Genomic DNA, 20,962 nt, shown 5'->3' with positions numbered 1-20,962 from the left:
TCGACACACAGATTTCCAGAGAACATTTTCACTTACCTCTTCCCTCTGCGATGAAGAAGCATCGTCGAAATTGCATTCATATAAAAGGATATTTTTAAAGGAAACACCAATTTCATTTCACTCTTTATTAGATTACAAATTATGCAAAGAAATTTAAAATGTTTGAACACTCAATGACCTGCCAAAACTTCAAGTAATCTACAGATAACTTTGCAAACAAATGTGGTCCCTGGAACAATGAAATGTGATTTTATTATAACTTTTTAACATTAAAGACACGTCTTGCTGAACTGCATAGGTTTATAGCATCAAAAATGCAGTCAAACGGACTAGGAAAAATCAAAATGCCATTTAAAAATATATGAAAGTGATGTGACGAAGGGTGAACTTATGTATATCAAATACCAATCTTAAAATGTTAGCGCAGTCTTGCAGAAGAATCATGCTTAAAAAAAGGGGTTGTGTATAACATGCAGGAAGTCCAGAACCTAAAGGGTTTAAATCAAATTAGGATAAATTTGCTTAGCCATAGGGGTGTTTGTGTGCTAAATACCGCCTTTTACTAAAAAAAATCGTGTCTGAAAAGGTTTGGAGAAAGCAAGCCTATGAAAGTTTTACTTCATGGAGAATTGAACTTTGCCTAATACCGAAAAAAAATATTAGTTATTAACTATTCCTTGTTCTTTATCCAATGCTAAAAACAATGAGACTAGACTAAAAGCTGCCTTCTCCAAACCTCACTCCCACTTAAAAAGCCCCCCCAATTGTGGTGATCAAGTAACATACCAATATCCCTTTTCCTATTCCAAGTGATCCTCCAATGAACTAGTCCAAGCACCATCCCTGTCTCAGCATTCTGTCCTCTTAATATGTCCACATACTGTCCAGAGATAAATGCTCCAAAATCCAATCTCATCGCTACGTTTCCAATTCCATTATGAATGTGCCATGGGGAATGATCCAGTCCACCCCGACTCCTTTGATTCCTTTTTCCTTCCCCCCACCAAACAAAACCCTTGACTTGTTTAGTGTCTCCACACTTGCTAGCAATCCCAAGGAACAACCCATCCTTCCTCCATTCCCGAGAATACATCTTTTTGCTTTTCACTTGCTGAAGTGGGCTAAATTCCACACAAAATCTATTTTCCTATAATCTCATGTTATCCTTTGCTCAGGGACCGTGGCAGATCCGCTTTCGTTACCAATCCTCCTTTTTTGGGTTCGAGGGATGGCAAGATCCTAACTTGATACTTCATGACTCCGGCTAAGAGAAAAGAATGATTGTTAGCAATCGCTTTTTGAAAAAAAAACCACTTTAAAGGTGTTAGAAAATGACTGCCACCAATTAAATTCAAATATGAGGAAAGTTACTTAAACAAACATCCATTTAATTTTCAGCAACAATCAGAAAGGTTTGCAAAATGCCTTAAAAAACTATGATATTATCTTTAATGGATTCAATTGAAAATTGTCTGAAATCAACAGGAAACATCCCGTTTATGTTACACACATTGGAAGAGCACATTTAAATAGGTATTCTCTCGTGTGAGGGAACTTGCCTACCCACGCACCCTGAAATATCCCCGAATTCCTTCCGATCCAAATCCTAACGAGAGATGCATGTGTCGTCCATCCCGCGGAGGGATTCGACTCCTACAAATCCATCCACTTCCTCTTCCCCCAAACAGCAATCACATCACGGGTTGGAGTGGTCCACGAGTCAAGTGGGGCCATTTCCATCGACTATTCCAAACAGTATCCAGGAATCCATTTTGTTTAAAAAAAAAGACCACTGTTCCTTAATCCCAATATGCAATCCGTATGGCGTTTGACTTCAGTAATACGGAGAATCCTTACATGCTACGAGCGCATATGAAAAGAGAAAACACACATTAGAAAATGTCCACAAGATTTGAGTAAAATATCCAATTTTGATCATACTGATGTAGTTAACAAAATAGTGAGTTTTTTATTTATCAGGTGTACTTAGTTGCAGTTCAAAAACACCTTAATCACAACAGAATTCATGTTACAGTATGACATGACAAAAATAACATTTATGCATTGTGTACAAATCAATTTTCACTTCAACTTCCAAATAGGAATGTACGGGAGTTTTCTTTAAGCATTACAAACGAAGAACTTTAAATGTATTTACTGCATATATATATATATATATATATATGTATGTATATATAGCCAATTAAAATGTTGATGATTTAGAAACTTCAGAGCATAGCTTGCTGTACATGATAAATCAATGCATGACAGACAGTTAAAACCAGTCTTACAGGCATGATTAAGCACTCCACTACTCTCAGAGCCTCACACAACACCCACTGCCTCCCTCCGCATGCCAAACCGGCTCTCAGAAGAGGAGCTACGTCTTCTGCCTGCAAAGTAAACAGAATTTTGGGGGGTCGGGAGGGATGGTTGGTCCTTGTGGAGGGTGGACAGTGTTGAGGGGGAGTGCAGAGGGGGATCAAGAGAGGGGTGGGTGGGTGCATTAAGGAGGACCTCTCCAATCAACCCCCCTCTCCCCTCCTCCCGCCTTCACGTCGAGCGCCCGCAAGGGAGGAACTTCAGTTGTACGAGCGGGAGCGGGAACGGGAGCGCGACCCAGAGTAGCTGCGCCGCACCGGTGAATATGTGGGGGTGCCCCGTCGCCTGGGGGAGTATGACCGGCTGCGGGAGCGGCCCCCGCCCCCACTGCTGCGCCCTCCGCCACCGCCCCCGTAGTCCTCCTTCACTCGAATGTAGCTCACCTCACCCTGCAAAGTGGACACATGTCGTGGCACGCCACGGCATCAGTATCCGCAGCCAACCCTTGGCGAAACAACCTCACCAACACGTCTTAATTCTTTTTACAGAGGCAGTCACCAAATACCAGAGGCAAGCCATTCCATTTTAGTGAGACTACCGATGTATAGCTCAAACTATCTTTCTCACATGACAACTGGTTTATACACTTAAACCCAATGAACTAATATTTTGACACAAGACCTTCACCTTTGAAGACAGGGCGATGAAATTAAAAAACACATTGTCATGCTTTCAATACTTAAAGCTGCTACCACCAATTAGTTAACTATGATCTTGCACAGATTAATACAACAAAATGAGTTACTTCTCAACAAATTATCAAAGCACTGTTGTAAAATGACTAATGTCTAATGCTTTACTTCTGAAAGGTACAAAACTTAGCCAAGGAAGTACAGCCATGGTAACAAATATTTATGTCAGACACATTCTGGCTTTTGAATGTATGCAATCCCTAAGATTTGACTGCAAGGCCATCTCGGCAACCAAGATTTGACAAAAAATTGAATTTTCAGACTCCTTTTGCTCATGAATCAGATGACTCACTCCCAATGACATTTAAATGCCAGGCAGCTTAAAAAAGCATACCAAGCAAATTATTTAACTGAACTGTAGTGAAACAGTGAATATAATCTACACAAGGGTCACTTTGATAAGAACTACTTTCCCTGTCTAATTGTGACAATTATTGAACAATTGTTCTCAGGCATTTAAATACAAAGTGATTCACTGAGTACATTTGTACATAACATTCTAAGTAAATCAGCATCACCATAATTCAGGAAACTACGGACACAAAACAGTTTTTTTACTGGTACCCCACTTCAAAATAAATTTAATAAATTTAAAACCGCAACATCTACTCATTTCTTTTCATTATGGCTATTATGCAGCTTTCTTAAATTCAAGAATATAATGACACTGACATGTCACTTTTGTGTACTCCATTTGGCACAAAAGATGCAAAACTTTAATTTTTAATTAGCTTTACATCATATGAAGCAGGGACTTCGTACATCTGTTAGTGGAAAATCACAGTGCAATTACACTGAACTGTGCATTACAACTGTATAAAAAGGTCCACACAAAGGTTAAGAATCACAAATACTAGAATATCTACCCATGCAATTATTTACAATCTTTCATCGACTGGGGAAAAAAATAAATTACATGGGCGTTTCAAAACATACAACTGTGTTAGTGCTCTCACACTAAAACACTTGCCAAAGAGCTGTAATTACTGATTGCAACTACGCACAATTCAATTATACGAGTACACAATTATAATCAAAATGCAAGTTTGGAACTTCACAATATTTTAAACTGGACTAAAAGAACAGACACAATTTTATGATTAGAAGGATTTCAGTATAAAATATTCAAAGAATATTTTAAAACTGGTAATGAAATTATTTCTTTCATGAAATTAAGGGGAATTTAATATTCCTCCACCAAATCCAAACCCTAATATGTATGACCATAGGCTATTTCAACACCAAATAAAATACCTGAAGACTGCTAGGATTGTTCTCAGTTGAAAGGCATCCAAATGAGGACACTTTAAATCCAGATAATATAAGCAGTGGTGAATATTAAATAAGCATACTATCTTATGGGGAATTTATGCTGACATGTTCCTAACTAGCTCATTGATAAACCTAAAACCCTCAGCTAAATCACATCATACTACAGGAACCAACTAAATTGTACTGGAAGTAAAACGCGCATCATATTTACCATTACTAAAAAAGAGAAAAACATTGAGCAAGATTTGTAGAAACTTTCATCCATTGAGGCTGCCCCAATAAGTGCAGAAATAACTTGTTTAAATATTTTCACTCATAGTACTCCTCCATGATTCTCAGCTATCTTGTATGGATTAAAACTAATGGATTACCTGCAGTATTTTAGACCCACAGCTCATTACTCTCTTCAAAGGACCCTTTTTTTACAGCTCCAAAAAATGTTTGTGTCCTCTAAACACAGTGAAATGTGGTATCACACTTCTTAATTCATTTTCTCTGTGAAATGTTAACTAGAGAGGCAACAATGAATTCTGGCGCAAAGCTCTGTATGTGCCAGGGGCGAGGACTTTTGAACTGCCTCATGGCTGCAAAAAATGTTCACCAGGTTATGCATTTTATTACAATAAGGGTTTAGCAATGCAATCAATGAGCCAAGGAGACAATTGTATCAACCATCAACATTTTTGGGAACCACGTTAATTCCCTTGAGGTTTCAAGGCAGTCTACCTAGGGATCCTGAGAACAATCCTTGGCCCAAAGGTGTTTAGTGAATTACATTACAGAACTCAAAAAGCCTTTAAATTCTTCTGTACAACTCATTTAAATGCCATGAAAACTTACATTTGATTTATTGTTTCCTCGTCTATTTGGCTGCATGCCCTAAAAATACATAAGCAAATGTAAAAAGATGAGAAATAACCTTTTTTCCAATTAGGTCTATGTTTCTTAAGACAAAGTCAGATCCAAAAAAATCACCCACACTTAAGGTTGCCACTTTCACTATAACAAGAAAGCTATTAGCTAATTAAAGCTTACTCTTACTTCTGAAGCTGAAACAATAATCAGATGAGGCATGAGGAATGCAAAGTTCAGAAAACCATTATAAAAATGAAGCAATAAGATGAAAAGCAATATGTATTGAAAGTAGTATCAATTAAACATATTATTCATAATATGCCCCTCTTTAAGATCTATTTGGATGAAATATGTTTACTTCAGTGCAGTGTGTACGAAATTTATCACAGGTACCATTTTGAAGATGGACAAACCGCAGCATCCCCCATTTCAACTAAAGAATGCAAGACTACAAGAGCTTAATCAATGCAAGTCACCGCTAAGAAACTTATTACACAGGAACTTTTTAAAATCCCATAAAACCTATTTTCAAAAAGCACATTAAGGTTTCTATCAATTCAACTACTACGGCTCGTGTGAAAGAAATAGATTGACTCACGAATTTACTTACTGCACGTTAAATACAAACATGCACTAACAAACAGCTACCGGGTTGTTGAAGTTATGGAAAGTCAAAGGAAAGTATTACTTCACAAGAGAAATTTACACTTAAAAATCAGAAAGTGTACACTGATTTACCTCCTGTAATGATCTTATGCGAAAGTCACTGGAGTTAATAACAATTTATAAATGCGTTAATTAACACTAGGGTGATTATCTGAGAGCAAGCAAAACATCCAGCTTCAGAGATAAGAGCGAGCTCAGCATTACCAATATTTAAGAACGCGACTTGGATTTGATGAAAATAAATCAAGATTAACTTGGATGTGAATAAGTGTGGGGTCACTACGGCACAGGGACGGAATAAAGATTATTTGCTCATCCTTTTACACTCATTGAAAATTTAACTTATTTAAGACCTGGCAACCATACATTTTTCACAAAACCTATCGAGGAAAATTTAAAAATTAGATGAGCTGACACAATTTTTGAACATAAGTCACGAAATTGACTTAACACTACCGGCGGTTTCCTGAAACTTGAATAAAACATCACGATCACTAAACGTTGGGCATAACAAAACACCACAAATTAGCAGAATATAAATGTGTGCAAAGGCAAATAATGCGACAGAAATGACGCTAAAAATTTCAACTTACAGAAAATATGAGTGTAATGAGACCAAATTCCACAACTTCTGAAGTAGCTGGCAATCTTACAAAACCGGAGGAATGATTATATATCCGGACCCTACGCCAAAGATAGCTAGAAGTTGTTTAATAATGGGCTTCAAATGTAAAAATTACACAATGTAGCGCTGTCAACTAACCTCATGCGACCTGAATCTTGAATCGTCCAACTTCTTTACGGCGTATTTCATGTCTTCATATCTGAGGAACTCAACTACTCCAGTACCATCCTTGAATACATCGGCGAAACAAACGTCACCGGCTTCTCTCATGTGATCTTTTAAATCTTGCCAACTTCCTGATGGAGGCAGGCCTTCAATAGAACAAAACGAATGAATCACAGTTTCATTACAATCGGTGGAAGACAGCATAATTAACATGAACACAAAACATACCCGTCACTAGTACACGATATTGAGAACGCCGGGCCGGAGGCCCGCGACCTCGTCCTCTACCCCCACGAAATCCACCCGGCCCACCACCTCGTGGAAATTCTACTCTCAACCGATATCCATCATAATCGTATCCATCTCGAGCATGAACAGCATCTTCAGCATCCCTATGGTAAACAACAAAATTACGCATTTAATTGAAATTAAGTCGGAACGACGACATTTTGAAGCCACCACTATATACAGAAAGTTATTAAAGTTACGATATGATAATGGTCTAATAATTAGCAAACAAAATGAATAAGTTATGTCAGAGTTGAAAATAGTTTTTCTAATTATTAATAACCTTGGGTCTTCGAACTCCACAAAAGCGAATGGCGGGCCCCGTCTATTCTTCAGATCAACAAAGGTAACTTTGCCAAACTTGTAGAATAAGTCCTGAATATCCTTTGTGCGTATGTCGGGTGGAAGATTTCCAACGTAAATTCGGCATTCATTCCTTCCGTACGACATTTTTGGGTCGCGTTAGTTGAGGAACTTTCAGTTATTTCACAGCACAACTTCAGTACTTAAGATGGCGGCAACCCACGCGTGTCTCTACTTCTTGCCGCTCGAACCACCCCAAGGAAATCGACCAGCGGTCCCGGAGGCTACCGAAGTATGACGGAAGTGTACGAAGTGCAAAATCATACGGCGCCCACGGAAACCAACGAAATGGGTTACGTTAGACAACAAAATAAAGAATTGTTTTCAAATTTATATTTGTGATTTTCCCTGACGATATCGTTATTTGTTACTAACAAATTATTAAATTTTTACTATTACGACTTCGCAACCACTATAGATAGTATTGCTGCCTGTTCTTCTCCTCATTAAATTTTAAGGTAAGATAAGTTATTAATCTTAATTGACATTTTCAAATTATCCTTTCATAGTCTAATTAATTACGAAAGGTATTTGATTTCACTGAAAGTAAAATATGATACACTTAATCACAGAGCTTTGCTTAGTGCCTACAAGTATTTAGCCGTTCATTAAATGAATAATAAATTGCCTATAAATTCATGAGAAATTACCGCCGGCGAGTGCTACCGAGAGTAACATGAGAGCGTTTTAGTGTTATAATCGACTGCATTCATTGTTGCTAATGTCGATTCGCATACAATACTCCATTTTAGCTAACGTGCCTTATCTCATGTATGTCTTTTTTGTGCTTCTAGAATCACACCCCATGACCAGTACAATAAAGGCAACGTTTTCTGACTCCATTAAGTTGAACATAAATTGGTACAGTAAGCTCTATATAGCGTTCAATGCGAACATAGAGCATGATAAGCGAGGTTATGGCGTGCATGATCAGCAGCTTTTGGTGATGATATTTAGGTGGCACGTTTGCATGCTTGCTTTAGAATTAATACCGATAAGGATTCCTCTGGACTCTGGTTAGAGCAGAATAAAAATTACCCTTCTTTACTCCATTAATTATAGCCCGTGAATTTTAACGTGCGCAGGCTAGCATTTCGTTTCATTTTTGTTTGGATCGATTTTCGTATCTCTAAAGTTGAGCCGCGGAGAGGCATGCTGGGTAGATAGAAGACCCTGGTAGAAGACTCTGAGGTTCGACCAATAGGATGCAAGTGTTGAGTTTCAAGAAGATTTTGGACATGTCCGCTAACTTTTGAGAAGCAATCCACGGGAATAGTGCTGTTAACATTGGCTCTATAAGTTTAAAGGAGGAATTCTTTGTCTACTTGCCTGCTTTCTGACTGAAGATTTGCTACACAGGTAATTAATTCCAAATGGAATTAATCTTTTAATCGTTTCTTGGTCATATTTACCTCTGCAGTTTTAGTCGGTGGTTGGTTGGTTGCCCCTCCTACGTTTAGAATTAGTTGCCGTCTGTGCCGTTAATATATTACTGCAGGAAAAGCATTTTTCTATATCATTTAATATGAGTTCCTCGAGCTGGAATGTCGCTAAGCGCTACGAATTTAGTTTATAGTCCATGTAGTTAAATGTAACGTGGAAGAAATGCAGCATGTTGGTTTGAAGGTAGTCGTGCGTGTGCGAAGCGGTAGAAATCTAAGGTTGGCATGATGTAATGGAATAGAGGTTCATTATTTTAAAGTCACATATGTGAAAACCACACATTTACGTTATGATGTTCTACCCGCACGTTCACTTGTATTGATTTTTCCCACCACCTTAATTGGCATGGATACTCGTTACTTTCAAGTGACTATTATTACATTCAAGTTAATCGGAATGCGTAAACTTATCTTTTTTTCATACCATTTAGGTAACTTCTTTTATCTGGCGTATGAGTTGCCCACTGATGATAGATGATGTGCTTGCGACAAAATGTGGAGGTGATAGTAATTATGCGTATGCTATCCGGTTTTTTAGTCACTACTCACCTTGTTCGAATTTTCCTGCTTTGAAAGCAACCATAAATGATTGATCTTCATGGTTTGAAAAGAACGCCTCCCCCGGCGCGCGGCAGCCTTTAAAATCGGGAGCGGGATAAATAATGTCGAATGAAATTGGAGGAGTGGGGAAAGGTGAGAGAGGGGAATGGATGTGCGCTACAGGTTGCGTGCGAGTGGGCGGTGTTGGAGTCGCGTGGGCTGGGATGCTGCGCGCCGTGTACCCTCTGTATCCCTGGCGCCGCTGTAAACTGCAGACGGCCGTGGGACATCATTCACATCCCTAAGCTCTCACTCCGCGGGTCGCGTTCGTTTAAGCATTAGTGAAGCACCCACGATTTTCCTAATGTCGAGCTTGGACCGCGCCCGAGCCGGCGACCTCGGACGCTGGCGACCAAGGAGTAGCAGTGTGTGCCTGTGCGTTTCTTAGATTCCCGAATGAGGATGAATGATCAGTCATTTTACGTGGTGTATTCTATTAGTTTTGTTGCCTTTTTTTTGGGCCCCTCAGAATTTCAAATCCTGCTTAAATGAACTTGAGTTGAAGTATCCCAAAATTGTGTTCTTTCCTTTTTTCCTCAGGTCTAGCAGGATGTCTGATAGGAAAGCTGTAATTAAAAATGCTGACATGTCCGAGGAGATGCAGCAAGATGCCGTTGACTGTGCCACACAAGCCTTGGAAAAATTCAACATTGAGAAGGTTTGTATGCCTGACGATAAGAATTATTATTTGAAAAGTTGATGACTGGCTTCAATCATGCCTAACAGTTTTCTTAGTTGCACTGATTGCCTTATATTTTTTGGCATTTTATATTGTCGTTCATTCATTTGCAGGACATAGCAGCTTACATCAAGAAGGAATTCGACAAGAGGTACAACCCTACATGGCACTGCATTGTCGGCCGAAACTTCGGTAGCTACGTAACCCACGAAACCCGGCACTTCATCTACTTCTACCTGGGGCAGGTTGCGGTCCTTTTGTTCAAGAGTGGTTAAGGAGCCCTCTTAATGCATTGTCCCATTCCCTTGTTCGTTGTCCCTCCAGAACACGTCCGTCCGTCTCCCTTCTCCAACCCCATCGCTCGCTCGCTGTAGGTCGGTTGATGTGATGGAGGGGTCAAGGGAAAGGAGGGCGTTTGATTTTGAGAGAGAAAGAGAGGATTGCGCGACCAGAGGGCCCTGGAGTGGGTGGGACAACAAGGGGGGGGGTTTGGCTGGGATTTCCATTGTGCTGCTGAAGGATGGGACTTGAGAGAACAAAACAAGGAAGGAACACACAGAAGTAATTCCCTGGTCTCAATGAAGAGACATCAGGCTATGTATGGCAAGATTCCATTTCGTGTAAGGATGTTTGATTTCTCCAAGGAGGGCATAAAGCCAAAAATTAAGTTTTGAGTATGTCTGTGATGCTGGTTCAGAGGAATGCACTGCTTATTTCATTTATCTCTTAATTGTGTGAGGTACATGTAACCATTTCCCTTTGAACTTTAAGCAAAAGAATGCAGTCTTTTCTTTTCTTTACCAAATGACTTATTTTAACATTAGCCTGTATGTGAATACCCCCTGTTGTGTTTCATAGATTTTTCTCACCGCTCCCATCCTTTTGCCTTAATTCCCTGTGTACGTGCTCATTTCCTGTTATACCAGTGTAAATATCTCTCGCGAACTTTGTTTCCCTATGGTGTTCAAAAAAGTGTTAAGTCAGTGATGAATTACATTTGTTGACTTAATTTTGTTTCCTTTCTGTCGCAAAGAAATGCTGTGACAATAAATCTTGTTTAAATATTTCTATTTTTTTTAGTGAGGAATGTTGTAAATTCTGGAAATTAACACCTATGGTGCTTATAATCGCCCTGGTAACCCTTGAGATTGTTAAAAATATAGAAAATCAAAGTGGTGTACGTGCATACACACATGGCTTGCTTATTTGCATATGTCACCTTGTCTGCTGTTGGTATTGCTCATGTGTTACATTTCATTTGCTGTCAAATGAGATCACTCTTAAATGTATCTGTTTCTAATGAGTATAAATACTCTTGTGTACATATATACATACATAGTCTTAAGGTGCCATCCTCTGTCAAATTCTTATTTTACATTCCCATTTTGCATCTTATCTCCTCCACAGTATCCATTAAATTTTGCTAAAACAAATTTTTCCCTCGTGTCTCTGCATGTGCTTAACATAAAAAGGCTTAAAGGAGGTGCAGGAGGAAATTAAAACAGCTATTGCAGTTATAAAAAAAATGATGCTTGTTAGATGAGTATATAAATATATAGTGTGTCGTGAAGCAAGTCTTGCAGAGATTTGGAATTTCTATATTTCATAGCACAAGTGTGTTAATAGCTTCCTGAAGTAAGTTTGTTTCAAGATGAATGGACAAATGGTTACTTTCTTTTGTGCCCATTCCTTTACCAGCAGAGGTTGTGAATGTGTATGTTGGCCATTGAAAGGACCACAGATCTTAATGAACCTTATTTTCCATAAGTAGTTTTTCGCAGGCTTTGAATTTCACATGGCATGTCCTAAATTTGTTGTGTCAAAATCTTCCCCACTCACCATTTGGCACAAGTGTCAATTCTCCCGCCGTTACCCTAGTTTAGATTGTCCACCTAATTCCTTTCTTTGTGCGCATTGTGCAAATTGACCCACGGCCACCTTAACAGTTAAACCATAAATTATTTTGTTAAATCTGTACTTAAATACTATTAAAATAAAACTATTAAACAATACAATGTTTTTGTACTTGGTCATCATTGGTCTTATCATTAGGTATTCGTCGAGGATTGATACCAAAAGGTGTCGTAATAGGATAGTGTTGAGGTTTGCCATCAGTGCATGTACATCTGCTGGGAGTTTACCTCGGTGAAGTACTTGAACCATCAATTTCACTGCTCGGGTATCCCTTGAAGCAATAGGAAGTGTAGGTGTACTTAATTAATACTAGCAGTGAATTTCAATTTAAACTTTATTTACAGCTTGAAACCAGAGTGAATTGCTACAACACCGCATGAGAGGTTTTCATACGCAACTTCACTAAAGCCAGCAGATTGAATCATTCTCTTGAAATCCTCCTGTGGAAGAAAAGGAGTGTCAATTAGAGAAAATTCACTTTAAATACTTCAAGTTATTTTACATTGCAACATTTGAGCTTTCCCCAACTTGATTGCATAGTTTCATGTAATATAAATTATAATTTATAGTTGTAACATTTACTAAACAGATTGTTGAACCTGCTTGGAGGCAAATGTTTTCAGAGCTGATTGGAATGTAAACGTGTGGTAGTTGATAATCGTGGTAAATAATCAAGAGCTCACCTGATTTGGAAATTTTCTGATGCTCTCAACAAGATATTGGTATGGTTCCCAGGCACCAGCTATGATCACACCCATGGCCGGAATAACTTGCATTGAGTACTCATCATAGATTCTGCAAATTCAGATCAACATAGGGGAATTATGAAAGGTTCAACGATAGATGACCAAGAGATTTAGTCATTCTAAACGTGGGACCTTAAAAAAATGGAAATTTGAATTTATAAGCATGAAAAGATAGTGCAGTTATTACATTCCCTAATGTGAATGATCTGGGGGCTTGCATGCTGTACCTTGTCAATTAATAAAATGTCATGAAATTTGCATTATCATTCAGATGAATGTCATGGGAATAATATGGTAATTTCACCTGTTCCATCAGTTTCTATATACTCAATAATAGCAATTTATGTAGTTCCACAGGCATGTATTCGGCAGATATCTCTCACCAGGTGAAGTATATGTCGTTTAAGGATAAAATCCAAGGTTATTAAATGCTGCATCAATGTTGTTAACCTTAGGTTACTTTTTATGTTGGAATGGGAACGTGAGCCCCCAGAGTCATTTTCATAAGACAAAAGTAGGTTATACTGAAAATTTAGGGTGCAGGACTACCCGTAAATAATGACCTCGGATTTCCAGGACCTCTTTAGAACACCCTGACTGTGCTGTCAGCATAAATCAAAAGTCTTAAATTATGTTTTGGTGAATATAGTGAATAGAAGATTATACCATCATGGATTTCCATTTTTTCAAGACTTTCACTTGTGGAATTCATGTGCCCACCCATAAATGTGTTCGTGGATCATACATATATTCAATCATACAATCTTATCACCTACATTTTCCAAAGGGCAGGAAAGTATATTCGTGATTTAGCTATAGTATGTTTTGGTTCTCATCCATACAGCCATCCGATTGTCAATTTAAAAAAAAATAAAGGATTATACTCAGTTAATTAGTGTAGCAATGTTGATATCTCCAGCCAGTAATGCTTCACTTGAATGGGCATATATTTTGGAATCATGTTCACCCATGCACAAGATCTCAATGGCTGGATCCTACTAAAAAAATTCATCAAATGGATCCAAATTTACTTTGAATAATCACTTCATGTGAGCCAGGATTCCCATTTTGAGCCAACAATAAAATGTAGCATTCTGCTCCATTGTCACCCAAATCTTGAAAAACTATCCACTTGGCCTTTTTTTTCAAATTAAATGTTTTATTATTCTGGATACACTATGATTTCCAAACCAATATGCAGACTGATTTCATTTTATGAAAACCAACACACTGTGACTGAGAGAGGTTTGATGGATGAATGTGGACCACATTCTGTATAAAATCCAACAGGGCATTCAAATAGGGTAATGGGGTCATTTACATATGTGTAACTGCCTGTAATTTTGTAAAAAAATATAGTTTCCAGAATATCAGTCAATATTTGGTCGGCATGAGAGTTTTCATTAGCATCCTCAAAATTTGGACTTAGAATGCCACAGTCAGTTCATCTCCAGTTGCTCCTCCAGACCATTACTCCATAAAAATTTAGCAATGAGTAACATGTCTAAGAACACTAGCAACTGCCAGCACAAAAATTATTCATGTGAAATTTATAATGTGAAGATGTCTCATCAATAACTGGGCAGTCAGTATCTGTCTTCTCATATGCATGGTTGAGAGATATTTTTGAGGTCATATAAGTTTTCTTAAGAGTAGCAAGAACTACTAATTTTCTTCATGGTAAAATGATTTGATCCTTGTTCATTGGGGTTCTCCAAATTATATTTATTAGCCTTAAAAATTGATTCCACCTTCCAACGCTGGTGTTATGAATTCATTCAGCATATATTACTATAGTTCTTTCAATTCACCCAAACATCCATGCAAATTTCTTTTGAGTACTTTCAGTGAATGTGTACGTGGCTGTTGCAGCCCTACTTGATTATTATTCTTTACATCTATCCTTCGTAGTCCATTTAATATACCAAAATAGAAAATGTTGGTGTATAGTTATTGAAATACAAAGTTCCCCAATTCTATTCACATTAGCACACTTATTCCATTCTATGGAGTAATAACCATTCACTATTTAATCTTCAAAAAGGGTCCAGCATCAAATGGAAAGAAGGTGCCTGCAAGATACCAGACACAAGTACTTTGCACGATATTATGGATGACACGTTGGTGTGGTGTCACCATTTTGCATCATTTGCTAGAGAAACTATGCACTGAATATTTAAATACAGAATAAAATTTAGTAATAAAAATACATGATTGAAACATTGTTTGCTGTTTCCCATTCTCATATTCCGGTAAATCATTTAGGTACTCTACCTATCGTATGTCTGTATGTGTAAGGAGTTGTGCACTGCTGATAGAATCTTTGTTTCATGATTTCTTTCAAAACTATCACAACTGAATCATAAATAATTAACGACTAGTAGAGGCATCTGAGAACTTATCTTAATTTCCTCTTTAACTACATTTTATAATGCATATTGCAAGTTTTAACTAGACAACTATGGGTCAGAATTCCTATCATGGATGATTTGTTGAATGACAGGGTAATTGTGATTCCTCTCTCCCCATGGACTAGATTAGGCAGAAGGATTTGCATTTTCCCATGAATCATAGAGATGTTTTGGCGGGAGCATAGATAAGGGCTCCTAACGGAAGTACTCATGCCATTTGGGTTGGAGAGTAGGAGCCAGACTAAACATATTCACATTATCTGTTCCTCAGTGACACAGTTGCAAAATCATCTGACTCCATTGTGGCAGCTATGGGGTCCGATGAAAAGCAGAAGAAAAGAAGGCACAAGAGAAATGCCATTTTCAAAAATAGGTTTTAAATGTTACGACGGGACTAGGGATATGGATTTGGAAAACACCAAGCGAGAGATTGAAGGAGGACATAAAAATCAGATAGGCAGATAGTGCAAGGTTAGATGGATAGATAGGGAGGATGTTTTGAGCGATATAAAGCGGAGGGGTGGAAATTTAACATGAGGTCGCCATATTACTGAAGAGAAAGTTGGGGAGAAGAGCAGCGAATGACATGAAGATATAGGTCAAAATAAGAGTAAACGCATTCAATTTAGTGATAATCCAGCAATGCAAACAGACAATTAGTCATACAGAGGAAGAAGTACGTATATAATGCATACGATCAGTTAAGATGAAATTATTGCGAATGTACCCGGAAGAAAATATTGGTAGGAAACGGAGATCGGAATAGGGCGGCAGGCGAATGGAGTGAGGCAAGGGAATACGGTTGAAGTAAGAGTGGCACGGAATGACCGCGGGGAGAAATGTATCGAGTTTTTAAAGGAGAAATAACTTAATTATAACCAACATCTGATTTACACACCACAAAAGGCATAGGTACACATGGAAAATGCCGGGGGATCCAGGAAGATATCAGTCGGGCTACATAAGATCGCATATATGTACATCGTATGGTTACGCATAGATTTAGGAATAGCGCGATTATCTCCCACCGTTCACTTGGACCAGTATTGGATCACAATTTAGTATTTATGAAGTGCAATGTTAAATTCTAGAGATAAAGAGAGGGGCGGAGCATAAATAAATGAAATGCAAAGAATTTAACTAAAGGGAAAAAGGAAGGAATATCAGGAAGCAGCTGGTAAAATGAGGATGAGGGGACGGGTACATTAGAAGAAAGATGTGGATATCTCAAACAAGGCAAAAAGAAAGCGGCGAACTTAGCGATAGGAACACGTAAACAGGAAAATAGTTACGGTGCCATGGATTACAGACGATATGATTAGGAATATGAATGGAAGAATGTGAACATTGAGTTAGATGGGAGAAAGTAGAAAGATCTAAACGATAAACAGAGGCGAGAAACTTGAAGGGTAAAGGGTGGAAAAAGCAGTGCGAGGGTGGTGGAGGGTTTACGCAGACGGAGCGAAACGGGCGTGCTATATGTACAGGAAAGTGAATGTACCGCCATGATGTACGATGGGAAATTCAGCTCACAAAAAAAAGAGATGCGATGCAAAAATATTTATCAAAGAAGAAAAAGTTCTAACATGACGGGAAGATTATGTAGATGAGCTTATATGGGAAAGATAGTAAGGCTAGTGAGTTTGAATATATAAAACGAATTTAATGTCGATAAGGATAGCTTAGGACCAGGAATACTTGAATGTGAGATAGAAAAACCACCGAGGAAATGAAACCGAAGAAGACTATAAAGAATAGAAAAAATCCCCGCCAAAATACTCGAATTTGGGGAAAACGGTATTGGACGGATTTTTACGGGGTTATTTATGGCAGCATTGATAAGGGAGGAATTTGTTCGGAAGACTAAGTGAGTTTGGCGTTGATTCCATCTAAAAACGAGAATAGCGGCGGTACTATGAGAGGATAAATTACTGGACTACGTGTATGAGTTAGATTTCATACGGGGCAAAGGCATTGTATGGGGTCACCAACAAAAGGAGAGGGCATATGATTACATAGAAGATCAGTATGGGTTTAGAAAGGAAATGGTATGCGTACACCCGTGACGTCTAATAATGTTTCGTTGACTTTGAAAAGACGTTCGAAGGAGTACAATGGACATTTTCAATAAACGTTTTGCAGAAGATAGAAATAGACTGGAAGGATAGTCGACACATCTGTAATAAGCGCATTAGGACGGCGGCTATTTTGATTCAAGATTTTGGAGACATTGGATTCATGCGTTAGAAATGGTCGACCTGATGAGGAAATGCATCTTTGTTTCAGTCTGGTGCATGGCTACGGTGGGCCAGAGGTGGAATTACAGCTGGAATAAGATATGCATTTATTGGACCGAAACAACCCTCTTATGGATAAATAGATCGTTTCAGATATCCTGTGGAGTGGAAATTTCATTCATTTTTGGCGCATTTTAACGCTATCCCACGCAGTTGGCGCCGAGTGGGTAAACACCGTTACTAAACACAAAACCAGTTACACAAAACACCAATGCCGTCAGGTACCATAAACGTGAACACTGGCAAGCATTGGTCTACATCAGTAAATACTCTTACAAAGAAATTACATATTTGTATTATCAGTGTGCGGATTTCTCACGTCGGAGAACTTGGTGATCGATGAGCAATCAAACCACAGGTCGAGTCGAGAGCAACCTTCTCCAGGGAGAGGAGGAAACTCAATGGGCCCAGGGCCCTCATTCTTTGTTATTAGAAACATGCATGCAGCTGCGTGAAAGGGACGATTGTTCGAAGAGTGCAGCACCGCTAAACAAATATTTCGCATTACGATAAAATAAGACGCTTTGCTTTTCCACATAGAATTTTTTTATTACGACCTAGGTTTCATTAGAGCGTAACATCTTCAGGTAAGTAACGGTCGTAATAAAAAAAAATTATGTGGAAAAGCAAAGTGTCTTCTTTCATCATGAAGGGTTTTTACCATATTACGCCTGAAATTGGGTCACTTCGCATTACAATAAACTCTTCTTCAAATCCACATATTTCCTGTCCCACTTCATCCCGCCCAACATCCCAATCCCTTATTCCTGCCCCTTCTCCCAACATTCTCTCCCCCCCTCTATCACACTCTTCAACATCCCATCGCCAATCAAATCACTATGCATTTATCCATCTTTCCTGCTTCCTTTGGATTTCTCCCAATCGCCTCTCCACAGTATTACTCAAATAACTTCTTCGTTCATTTTAACTTTCCGTCCATTTCACCTTTTTCATTTGCCACAACCAGGACTCCCAAACCCTCCAATCTAGGCCTATCCTCCAGCGACGAAGACCAAGTCCCAAGATGCGCGCGTAATACGCAGCCCACATAACTTCCTTCCGGGACGATCCTCATCAGGTCAAGTTGTGATGCGGAGTGGTGCTGTCGAGGAGGTCGTGGCGTGGGAGGGAGGATATTGGGGAAGGGGGCCGCGGACAGAGGAGGGAAGAGGATGAAGGCATATGGAGATAGTGCGAAAAATACACAAGAAGAAGAAGGAAATAACGGAAGAAAGCAATAGATGAGGACGTTCCAGCGATGCGTATAAAGTGATTGCCGTTGGGAACCGTTCAAAACGTGCCTTATACAGTATTACCTTAAATTAATATAGTGGTGCCTAACCATTCTATCTATATTCCTAACGTATTCTTTTAATTATTCAATTTAATTTATAATTGTAACTATGGGAATCAATTTTGAACATTTGGACTTAAATAGGCGGGTCGTCGATTGCCGTTAATTAAGAGACGGAGAGCGAAGGGGGAAGGGTTGGGGTGACACACGCACACTCACGGGGGGCTCGATCGCCCCCTGGGGGATCCGTCGTCGAAGACGGTCTCCTGTGGGACCAGCCAGATGGCTGCGGGACTCACGCTTGCATCGGGGGCGGCCCACGAGAAGAGGCGGCGGGTGAGAGTCGGGATGCTGCGAGAGTCAGGGAGGAAGGGGGGGGGCAAGGAAGGGAATCAGCGGACGGCGCAGAGGAGAGGGCAGGGGAAATCGCCACGCCGTCCGGAGGGCAGCGCCGTCTTCCTTCAACAGGCAAGGTAATATTACGAAAATATCACAGAGGAAGCGAAGTTTAAATTACAGATTAAATATCTTGCATAAATTTGATAGAGATCTCTATAGCGGCGGTGTTGAAAATGTGTAATTAGCCACCCATCGCACTACGGTAGGCGAGATCATGTCAATGGATTTAGAGAGATTAAGTGTAGAAGATATAGATTTTAGATGTAATTTTTCCCAGGAATCATAAGGGATCGGAATAACATCGGCCTATCGAGCTAGGAGAGAAAATATTCGATATAAAAATTAGTCTGGTGTGTATTTCCCCCCCTGCCATGCCTTCAAGCGGTGGCTTGCAGGGTACTAAACATGCTAAAATACTTAAGTGTCTTCACAACCCCAATAAAAGTAGCAGGACAACATCAGAAGCCATTCAATAAAAGCCCACACGGTCATTTAAGGGCACGAAGTGTCGAGAACAATCTTTTTGTAATAATTTTACTTTTTAAACTCAGGAATACCTACAACTGGCCTGAAAATTAAGTATTTTTAGGCGATATTTCAAACAAACGCGAATGGATCAATTAATATGCATAAAAATTTAGTCATGGAAACAAAAAAAAGTTTTCGAGCTTTGCTTCATATTTTGCTTTCCTGGTAAATATGACGCGCCAGATCATAATCGATCGCTTTTATAACCCTGGTCACATGAAGGGAGAGGGACATGACCGCGATATCTCATGGCTAAAGCCTTCACCCAATCGTCTCCTTCACAGCGACATAGTTTCCTTTGGGTCTACATGAAAACCTGGAATGTGACCGGGTTCAACTCATTCCACAACCAATGCCTCTGCTGGTGGTAAGGAAGGAGTTGCTTGAGTATGCCCGAGAACATGGTCACCATGAAATTACCCACCGAAGATATGGACAGTGAGAAACCATTCCTAATTTTTTCATTCCTCCCGAAAGAGGAGTAGTCATTTGAATCGGTCCACGTAAGTTTCCTTATTTTCTCTCATTTTATCAGGACACTGGCCTGCCGGGGTAATTTGGGACCCTAACAACCCTCCTGGGATACCATAGCCGGCACAGGGAAAGGAACTGGCCCCACTCCCTTGATGTATGAATTTCACACGCCGTCGGGCTTAGTATTGGGTGAACTCTGCCATCACCTACCAAACCGTATATAAAGGACGAACACAGGAGAGGTGGGGAAGGCAGAATCAGGCAAATCACGAGGGTAAAAATATTTCCTTGACCGGGATACATATACATACACGCATATATACATGCAAGCATACACACACACACACAAACACATAATGCGCGTTTCTATCCTCCAAAACCTATCAATAATTTGGCTAAATAAGGCATTTCGTCCAACAGGATTCAACAATTGCCGTCAAAAAGCATTTTCTCCGCTCCCCAAAACATTGATCCAATTCTTAATTACGTAGTTCAACCGACCTCACATCCCAAATCATTCGTGTCCCATCCCACTTCTTTGAACCCTTCCACCTTTTACCCCCTGGCACTGCGATGAAATTATTACGTAACTTAAAAAATAAATGTCAAAATCTAATAATTAAAGTTTCCGGAAGACGTTCTTTTATACGCGTATTCTATATGATAACAGAATAATAATATTGTTTAACTCTCTGCTTCAATGAAAAATTAACGATGGTTTGTATTCATATTTATCGACGGAATATTTTCTACTTTTAAAAATAAGAATATATATAATTATCACAAATTAAAGAGACTTTGAAACAATCATAAGAGTATCACTGGTGCTTGAAATGTAATAAAATGTGACACTTCCCCGCCAAATTAAAG

The 20,962-nt window shown here is 39.2% G+C and overlaps 3 protein-coding genes across 11 annotated transcripts in view; 1 reads left to right on the top strand and 2 right to left on the bottom strand.

The window, feature by feature from the left end:
• Nucleotides 1–110: 110 nt before the first annotated feature.
• Nucleotides 111–7,490, bottom strand: SF2 (splicing factor 2). Of its 6 annotated transcripts, XR_011702094.1 has the most exons (7): nucleotides 7,229–7,490; nucleotides 6,886–7,049; nucleotides 6,631–6,803; nucleotides 5,187–5,225; nucleotides 2,640–2,771; nucleotides 1,572–1,860; nucleotides 111–1,264 (listed from the first exon to the last, which is right to left on the bottom strand). XR_011702094.1 is itself a non-coding variant. In XM_071592616.1 (6 exons), exons 1-6 carry the CDS (start codon nucleotides 7,393–7,395, stop codon nucleotides 1,777–1,779), a joined length of 759 nt encoding a protein of 252 aa, XP_071448717.1. In that variant the 5' UTR covers nucleotides 7,396–7,490; the 3' UTR covers nucleotides 111–1,776. The 6 variants fall into 6 exon arrangements, 4 of the variants coding, with proteins under 4 accessions (XP_071448717.1, XP_071448718.1, XP_071448719.1 ...); XR_011702095.1 differs by having other exon boundaries at nucleotides 111–1,860; nucleotides 2,292–2,771; XM_071592616.1 differs by having other exon boundaries at nucleotides 111–1,860.
• Nucleotides 7,491–7,589: 99 nt separating this feature from the next.
• LOC139694188 (dynein light chain 1, cytoplasmic) lies at nucleotides 7,590–12,044 on the top strand. Of its 4 annotated transcripts, XM_071592621.1 has the most exons (4): nucleotides 7,590–7,766; nucleotides 8,103–8,169; nucleotides 9,891–10,008; nucleotides 10,143–12,044. In XM_071592621.1, exons 2-4 carry the CDS (start codon nucleotides 8,114–8,116, stop codon nucleotides 10,302–10,304), a joined length of 336 nt encoding a protein of 111 aa, XP_071448722.1. In that variant the 5' UTR covers nucleotides 7,590–7,766; nucleotides 8,103–8,113; the 3' UTR covers nucleotides 10,305–12,044. The 4 variants fall into 4 exon arrangements, with proteins under 4 accessions (XP_071448722.1, XP_071448724.1, XP_071448723.1 ...); XM_071592623.1 differs by lacking the exon at nucleotides 8,103–8,169 and having other exon boundaries at nucleotides 7,591–7,766; XM_071592622.1 differs by lacking the exons at nucleotides 7,590–7,766; nucleotides 8,103–8,169 and adding an exon at nucleotides 8,467–8,667.
• Nucleotides 12,045–12,259: 215 nt separating this feature from the next.
• Coq5 (ubiquinone biosynthesis protein COQ3, mitochondrial) overlaps nucleotides 12,260–20,962 on the bottom strand; it is a 175,374-nt gene continuing 166,671 nt past the window's right edge. Inside the window, exons 5-6 of the mRNA XM_071592078.1 lie at nucleotides 12,627–12,738; nucleotides 12,260–12,383 (exon numbers count right to left, since the gene is read on the bottom strand). Of these exons, the coding sequence (XP_071448179.1) occupies nucleotides 12,282–12,383; nucleotides 12,627–12,738 (214 nt within the window). The 3' untranslated portion in view covers nucleotides 12,260–12,281. The remainder of the gene's footprint in view (nucleotides 12,384–12,626; nucleotides 12,739–20,962) is intronic.

Source organism: Hetaerina americana, unplaced genomic scaffold (genome assembly GCF_022747635.1).
Source record: "Hetaerina americana unplaced genomic scaffold, ioHetAmer1.1.p SCAF_5, whole genome shotgun sequence".
NCBI lineage: Eukaryota > Metazoa > Arthropoda > Insecta > Odonata > Calopterygidae > Hetaerina > Hetaerina americana.
The sequence above is the reverse complement of the archived record's forward strand: the minus strand, read 5'-3'. Positions and strand labels throughout refer to the sequence as shown.